Source organism: Terrapene carolina, unplaced genomic scaffold (assembly GCF_002925995.2).
Source record: "Terrapene carolina triunguis isolate 2854851 unplaced genomic scaffold, T_m_triunguis-2.0 Scaffold95, whole genome shotgun sequence".
NCBI classification, from domain to species: domain Eukaryota; kingdom Metazoa; phylum Chordata; order Testudines; family Emydidae; genus Terrapene; species Terrapene triunguis.
In genome coordinates this window covers 4,639,539-4,647,817 of record NW_020664446.1, presented here as the reverse complement: position 1 = coordinate 4,647,817, position 8,279 = coordinate 4,639,539, and the positions used below count along the sequence as shown (strand labels likewise).

The window sequence follows — 8,279 nt, the reverse complement described above, 5'->3', positions numbered from 1 at the left end:
GGGGACGTTCCCTCCCGAGCTCCTACAGCCCCTGGCCAGACTCCCTCACCTCGTTCAGCAGCACATGTGGGACACCATCGCCATAACCCGGAAGCACTACCGGGGAGCACAAGGTCAAGCGGAAACCTCTTGATCACAATGGGGAAAAGCGGGCAGAGACGCAGAGTAGCCAACAAGCCAATCCAGGCGGAGCATCGACTGATGGGCATCGACTGAAGCCAATCCGCAATCCCCACTCTCCGTCCTCTCCAACGCAAGGACCGTGTTGTCCAATCAGGAGAGACACCTAGGCCCGGAGGCGGGATTTCCCAGCGCCATCTTGCCTGTGGACTTGGAGTCGGCGAAGGGCACGGAGCGGCTGTTGGAGGGGAGCGCGCGGCAGGTGAGGGCGGCTTCGGGCCGCGATCTCTACTACGAGCACTGCCCGCCCGGGGCCGGCGCCGCTAACGCCTCTCCCCAGCGGGGGCCGCGGGCGGGCGGTCCCGGCCGGGGCCCTGAGCGGTTCGATGACCAGGGCGGCCCCGAGGGGCTGCGGCGGCCTAGGGAGCCCGGGGCCCCTTGTCTAGGGCGCGGTTCCCAGCGCGGCTGCCCGGGCTCCCTCTGCCAGCGAACCACGTGAGCTGATGGCCCCGGACGGCGCAGCGGAGGGTCCCGCTCCGCTTTGGAGCCAGGCCCCCAGATCCCGTCCTTCTCGGCCCTTGTCTGGCTCACGCCAAACCGGGGCTGGGCAGGCCTGGATCGGCACCGCGGGCCGCAGGAGACGGGCTGGGACGGGGGCTGCCTGTCGAACAGGGATCCAGCTCTGTGTCTGGGGAGGGGAGAGTTGCCCTTTCCCTGCCCCTGCCCCTCTCCCGGTCCCTGCCTCACTCTGTAGCTGACGACCGAGATCCATTTGGATCTTGCTGCTGTGGACAACAAAGGGCTTGAATGAAGCGGCCACAAAAGCATTTGTCGATGCCTTGTGCGGCTGGGTCTGGATTCACTTGGCAGCCCGGCCTTGTCGCTGTGCCGTCCCCTTTCCCGCAGAATAACCCACAGTCCAGTGTTGATCAACCGCGCTTTCGCCATACTCCGAGAAGCAAAGCTTGGAACGGAGGAGGTGAAATTCCTCCCATTTACGGTAGTTGTTGGTTTATAGGAACTTGTAGATAACTCAGTCTCATGCCAGTGATTCAGAAATGGGCTTCTTGTTGCAGCTGGGATGGAATGAGTTGAGATAGTGAAGTTGTGGGTGCTCCTGGGTGTTTAGTGCGATCCTAAGTGCACTGGAATCTAGTTGTATTACATATATCCAAGGCTCTGTTAAATATATGAAAGTTTCAACAGCTGGCACTGGCAGCCCCAAATGTAAAACCTACTGAGGCAGCACTGGAAGTAATCATTGCATGAGTCATCTGCTGAATTATCCAGCAGATACACCTGAATATAGACCTACTAACTTGTCCTTCATTGCATCTAGGACCAGCAACCATGGCAGGACATGACTCTGGAACACAGCACCAGTTCACTGGTCTTAAGAAATACTTCAATTCCTACACCATGACAGGCAGAAGGAATGTATGTACTAGTTAACTTGCCCTTAAGTGTCACACTTCAAGGGTGCCTTAGAAGGCATCTAAGTTTAATTTTCTTTTTTCTTTCTAGTTTGTATTAGCTACATATGCAAGCATTGCCATGATCATCTTATATTTCAAGCTAAAGCCTAAAAAACAAACTCCAGCGGTGACAGAAAAATAGTGGTAAGTGGCTGTTTTTTTATAGCACCCAAAAGAAATTCAGTCCCTACCCCTCCCTGTAGCAAGTAGGGGTGATGGCAGATGTGGAGAAGATGGAGTGAGGAGGCTATTAATGTAACCAGGTTATGATCACATGGTTACCAAACTTAGGCATGTGCATATTATGTGGTTTAAGTAAAGTTTAAAATTAATTCTTTAAAAAAGAGTGAATATTGAGTCACTTATTGTGGACATTGTGAAAGAGGTAAGTTTTTTAAAGGATTTAAATGAGGTGGAGTGTCGGCAGTCCAGAATCGAATGCATTGCTAAAAGGACCCTATTGGCTTAAAGACATATTTAAAATGCTTCTCTTACTGCTGACTCCAAGAATGATTGATTAAAATGGGGAACTTTCAATCTAACTTCACTGCCTAGGCTATGTGCCTCTAGCCATTTCAGCTTAGAGCTTGTAAAAATCTAGTTTCACTTCGGTTTAGTCACTCTTATCAATTCTGCAATCAGGCTGGCCTGCATTATCAAAGCTGTAGCCTGTATGGATTGCAAACAAACATTTCTCTGCAGTGTTTTTAAATAGTACTGGAGTAAAAAAATCACAAGCATTTCTATTGGTCTTGAATTATATAAGTGCTGCTACCAGCCCCATGTTAAGGTTGCCTGACACTTCCCATAGAAAGACCCTGTTTTCAGTTGCTTATAACTTTGCCATACTGTTTGGGCTGAAATTTTTCATGCCAGGTGTCTGCCTCAAACTTAATTATTTTGTTACTATTTAGCCAAAATAGTGCAGCAATTTTCTTGAACGAGGTGAGGGGAAATGTATTTTCCCCATGTTGGTTGTTGTTTTGTTTTTTTTAATTCTGGCAACCTTTTCATAGAATAGCTCTTGCACCCCACATGTTTTAAAGCGGTGACTTGAAACTTGGCAGGGAGGTGGCCTTTGTGTCAGGAATGTGCTTTTTGTCATCCCTGTGAAAATCTGCAGTTTGCACATGCTCAGTAGAGACTTCTTAGACTTCAGCACTAAATTCCCCAAGGTCTGTCAGCACTGGGCATGCCCCAGCTTGGAGCTAACCAGGACTTTCTTCCTACTATTGCAGCCCTGGGCTGCTGTGGGCCAGGCTGGTTCTGGACGCCTGAACTGAGAACAGGGAGCCTTTGGTCTCAAAGATGCCACTGCCGGGCCCAAGTAGCGTGGAGGAAGGCAAAGTAGGACTAGAGGCTGGTTGGAATGGGAGAGGGAGATCTAGGCAAGAAGACTGGGACTGAGAATCAGTGGGGCAGGGGAAACAAGGGGAGAGGGAAGACAGATCTGATCAGGAGCTGGGGTGCAGGTAGAGAACTGGGACTGGCTGGGTAGACAAACCAAGAAGGGAGGTTCAGAAGGGTGAGACTAGGACTTACTGGGCAAGGAGACTGGGACGAAAAACCCGAGGAGTGGGCCTGGTGCTGGCTAGGTGTGCGGAATGGGACCAGGATGAGAAACCAGGTGTGAAGAGACAGGACTGGCATAGGGATAGTTTAGAGGGGGGAGGGAAATGAGCGGAGTCTATGCCACTAGAGCACACTACCCTCCAGAGCCTTGACGGGAACCCAAGATTCCTGAGTCTCACCATTCTCCTGCTGTCACCAAATATCTGAAACCCCCTGGCAAAGTCTCATCCCCCTCGAGTGCTGGTCTCACAAAGGATGACAACCTCCTACTGCTATCAGTTACTCTGTTAGCTGAAGTGGCAGAAGTCCATGCAGTAGTAATGAACCCTGCTGATGAACCATGTGAGTGTTAATTTGATGGCACATGATGGCATTTCTGGGTTTTTCAGTTTGCTTTTTTTAAAGAACATAGGAAACTACTCACAAACTACACTAAAAGAACATTCAAGTTGCAAAGTCAAGAACTCAAAATTAGGAAATGCCCGAACTAAGGTTGCCTGTACAACCTTAATTTGGCCCCATCGTATGTTACCATTTAATTACATGATGCTATGCCTTTTTTTCCCCCCACAGGACCCCTGCCTCATTCATTGCACAGAATGGATGTTAGTCACTTAACAAAATAGCTGCTCATTAAGTGAGCACTGTTTGTGCTGTGCGCTGAAAGAGGCAGGGGTCCTGTGGAAAAATGGGATCATGTAGTTAGGATGGCATTCTAATGCACAGGCGCAAGTGGGTTGATTTAAGGTTGTACAGGTAATCTTAATTCTGGCATTTCCTGATCTTGAGTGCTTGACTTTGTAATGCAGTGTTTTAACTTAACTTTTTTTTTCTATGAGCTGTTTCTCAGCCATAATGAGAAAATGAATTGTCTGATAGCCTTTTAAAAACCCTATATTTGAGGCCAAATTTGATATGAGCTCTTTAAACGTGCTATGCAGTAATATAAGTGTGACGGGTTGGATCACAGAAACCCCCTTGGGAGCTGCCACCCGATGTGCCAAGACTACCCCTGCTTCTGTTTTCCCTGCCAGCTCAGAACTCCAGCACCCTGTCTTGCTGAATTAGACACTCCAGTCCACTTCAACACAGACCCAGGGTCTGAATCACTTGTCCCAAAACTGCAAGTTTACCCAAAAACAGCTCACAGGAGTGTGCTTGTCTTTAGCACTCAGATGCCCAACTCCCAATGGGGTCTAAACCCAGATAAATCCGTTTTACCCTGCATAAAGCTTATGCAGGGCAAACTCATAAATTGTTCGCCCTCTATAACACTGATAGAGAGATATGCACAGCTGTTTGCTCCCCCAGGTATTAATACATACTCTGAGTAAATTGCTAAATAAAAAGTGATTTTATTAAGTACAGACAGTAGGATTTAAGTGGTTCCAAGTAGTAACAGACAGAACGAAGTAAGTCACAAGCAAAATAAAATAAAATGCGCAAATCTATGCCTAATCAAACTAAATACAGATAATCTCACCCTCAGAGATGCTTCAGTAAGTTTTTCTCAGACTGGACACCTTCCAGGCCTGGGCACAATTCTTTCCCCTGGTACAGCTTTTGTTCCAGCTTAGGTGTTATCTAGGGGCTTCTCCATGATGGCTCCTCTCCCTCTCTTCTCTTCCACCCCTTTTATATATCTTTTGCATAAGGCGGGAATCCTTTGTCCCTCTGGGTTTCCACCCCCCCCTCACTGGAAAAGCACCAGGTTAAAGATGGATTCCAGTTCAGGTGACATGATCACATGTCACTGCAAGACTTCATTACTCACTTGCCAGCACACACACACACAGGAAGACTCAAAGGTAAATACAGCCATCTGCAGACAATGGGAGTCATCAAGATTCCAAACCATCCTTAATGGCCCACACTCTACATAATTACAATAGGCCCTCAGAGTTAGGTTTTATATTTCTAGTTTTAGATACAAGAGTGGTACATTTATACAAATCAGATGATCATACTCAGTAGATTATGCACTTTGTAATGATACCTTACAAGAGACCTTTTGCACGGAGCATATCCCAGTTGCATTATATTCACTTATTGTCAAATTTTTATAAAACTATCCCAGTTACATTATATTCACTTATATTTTTATAAAACCATATAGACTGCACAACGTCACAATAAGTACTTACCGTTCTTAACTGCTGAATAAAACCATCACTTAACATATGAACATAGTGTGAGTTACCGAGCACATTTATCAAGACAAACTCTTGAATTCATGCAAAGCACTGTCCAGTCTGCAGTATGGAAAACTTTACTCCTTTAAAGAGAACTATCATGAAAAGGCTAGAATTGAAAACTTTGGCCTTCGTACATAAAAGACTTGAAAAGAGCTAGATGTAGAAATGGATCAGTGAAGTAGAGTTTAGGCACCTGCTCAAGGCACATTGCAGGACTGAGGTGAGTTGGGTGAAAGGAAGCTTGTACGGTTTGTCGGAATGTCATGTGACTTTAGGGTTGAAATAGGTGTATTAAATAGGCAGTTTTTAAAAGTGCCATTCATCTAATCCATCCCCTTGAAGCCCCAGCTGTTTCCTACTGTCTGATCTAGTTCTTAGTTTGAAGCAGTGGAGCTTCCACAACTTCACTTGTGGAGAGACTTTATTATTGAAGTGACACTAAGGAAGGGCATTGGACTTTTAAAAAAACAACAACCCACATGCATAAAGATCCTGCTGCTATGGCAAGTGGATGACTTCCAGTTTGAGTATCTACTCAACTTGAGGCCGTCCATTCCAATGCTGCAAGTTTTATACAGCATTCTTTTGGGTCCTTTCAGATAGACCCTAAAACACAAACAGTATTTGTAAAAACTTGTTCATGAGTCATTGCTGTAAGCATTTAAATAGGGAGGGGGGGTTATAAGCTCTGAGCTGCAACATGTGTCCAGAAGGGATAGTTAAAGTTGCTTACCTTAACATGTTTTCTTGGGGGGGAGGGAACTACCTATACCCTAGCTAGTAGCAGTGAGCAACATTTGCTTGTTTGAAAGTTGATATTAATCTAAATCTTTTCTCTCTCTGCAGGTTGCTGGCATGTGTGTTAATGTTGGACCTCATATTGCAATGGAAACAGCTGATGTACTATTATGTACAGTTCAATAAAACAAACAAAACATCATTGTTCAGTTATTTAATAGGAAAAATATAAGATTGTATAAACTGGAGAGGCAGGTGACATTTTTTCAGCTCTTGAAACTATCCTACTTTCCTGGTGAAGGTAAAGTGCTCTTGCACTATCACATTTGTATAAAACACGGCTGACTGTTCATAGTTGAGTGAAGGAAGCATAATTAAAGCCATCCTAAAATGTGTACTTAACACTAGAAGTAACTCACTCATGAAAGAATGTAAAGGTATTTAATAGAGGTTCTCTTGCTGACAAGTAGTGCAATGGGGGAAGCAGGCCCTTAACATTATTTTACGAAAACAAGTTTAGCGTTTGACATACCTTAGCTCTGATAGACTTGACTCTTACACTGTTCAGACAAGTAGGGGAGTGGTACGTCTTTACCAAAGAACTTTCTTCTCTGTGTTAAGGTGTTCAAAAATTCCAAACTTACATAATTCTAGTTTCTCCATGTCTTACTGCCTGGGTAGAGTGGGAGGTCCTGATTACTCCACTTCTCTAGTCACCTAAGGACAAGTTGGCTAGTTCTGACCATATGTAGCTTGCTCAAACTACTTTCTTCAAATGTGGTTGCTCAGTTCTTTAAGGCTGTTCTCCATTGCATTAGGGCCTCCCTTGTGGGGGTGGGTAGGTAACTGCCTGACCATGGAAATAGATCTACAGCAGGTGCTTGGCAGCTCTAGGGATGGCATCCAAAATCAGGAATCTCCCAGGAGCCAAACTAAGGACAGCAACTCCATTTAAGAACTACCCCTTCAACATAATCCTGGGGGCTAAAGTAGACCTAGTGCCATTGCTCTCAACTCCAGCATCACTGATTGAGTGGATTGCTTTGTTTCCCCACCTCAGTCTTATATTAGTTGTGATTCATTTTCACTATTGCGAACTCCAAGATTTCCAAAATCATAAGTTAACTAGAAATTTCATGGGATCATTTTAAAACTCATGGTTTTAATCAAACATTTAAGACATTGACTGTCCTGATTATTTAACCTGTAGGGGGACCTGCCTTCCCCTTGATGGGTGAGCATTTGAGGGTCAACATTCATTTGAGTGCATTTAAACAAACTCACCTCTCTCCCCACCTTAGAGGGACATTTACCCTTTCCTAGCCTCTGGGATGGGGGATGCTACCTTTCTCTCTCTCTCCATTTTCCCCTTCACTATCCTTTTTCTATCTACAACTCTCAAGCGCAATCTCCTGGGCCAAATTCATCTCCCATTTCCCTTCACTGCCATTCTCTGGCTGTACGTTCTTGGCTGCCTCATTGGTTCTCTCCTGTCCTTATCCCCTCCTCCTATGTTACCTCTACTTCTGCCTCCCACCCACCCACCTTTTTCCCCCATTTCTGCACATCAGAGCTCATGGGGATTACATAAAGCCCTGCCCCTTGCTGCATTGTCATCAGGACTGAACCTGTGACACTGGTGCTAAACACTTGAGCCTCTTGCCTGAGCTAAGACACTTGTTACAGCAGTTCATAAATCTGCTAGTGTTATGTCTTCAGCCACCACTAGAGGGAGACAGCACCACACAATTATAACTGCAATGAACATCCCACCTGCAAATGTTTGACAAAAAAACCAAATTATAGAGATTTATGGCCTTGCAGCTGTAAATACAGAATTATGTGTAAGGTTTTTTCCAGCTAGGATAAAGGTGTAAAACAAATGTTTAGGCAAAGCTGGTTTTAAGTTATGAGTGAATAAAAACAATTTTGAAAAAGTGAAAAGATGCGTTTCTCAGCCGTAATGAGAAAATGAACTGTCTGATTAACCACAACCCATCCCCCCCCAAAATTTACCTGGAACACAGGATTAAGGATAAAAATCAAGACAAGTGTTTTGCAAAAGTTGGGTGGGAAGATAGCAAGGCACAGACTGGAAATGGGTTTATTCTGAATTATGAAGCAATTACAACTCCATAATATGTGAATTCTAGAAATAACGGCAATGAACCAAAATTTT

The 8,279-nt window shown here is 45.1% G+C and overlaps 2 protein-coding genes across 2 annotated transcripts in view; one reads left to right on the top strand and one right to left on the bottom strand.

Moving 5' to 3' along the window:
- The window catches only part of PDCD11 (programmed cell death 11), a 43,648-nt gene extending 43,456 nt beyond the window's left edge, over nt 1–192 (bottom strand). Inside the window, exon 1 of the mRNA XM_026650877.2 lies at nt 50–192. The gene's annotated coding sequence lies outside the window, so the exon portion shown is untranslated. The remainder of the gene's footprint in view (nt 1–49) is intronic.
- A 99-nt stretch (nt 193–291) lies between these two features.
- On the top strand, nt 292–6,302 carry ATP5MD (ATP synthase membrane subunit DAPIT). The gene is made up of 4 exons (XM_026650878.2): nt 292–382; nt 1,460–1,557; nt 1,645–1,739; nt 6,209–6,302. The coding sequence occupies exons 2-3, from the start codon at nt 1,471–1,473 to the stop codon at nt 1,735–1,737; spliced, it is 180 nt and encodes a 59-aa protein (XP_026506663.1). The 5' UTR covers nt 292–382; nt 1,460–1,470; the 3' UTR covers nt 1,738–1,739; nt 6,209–6,302.
- The last annotated feature ends 1,977 nt before the right edge of the window (nt 6,303–8,279 follow it).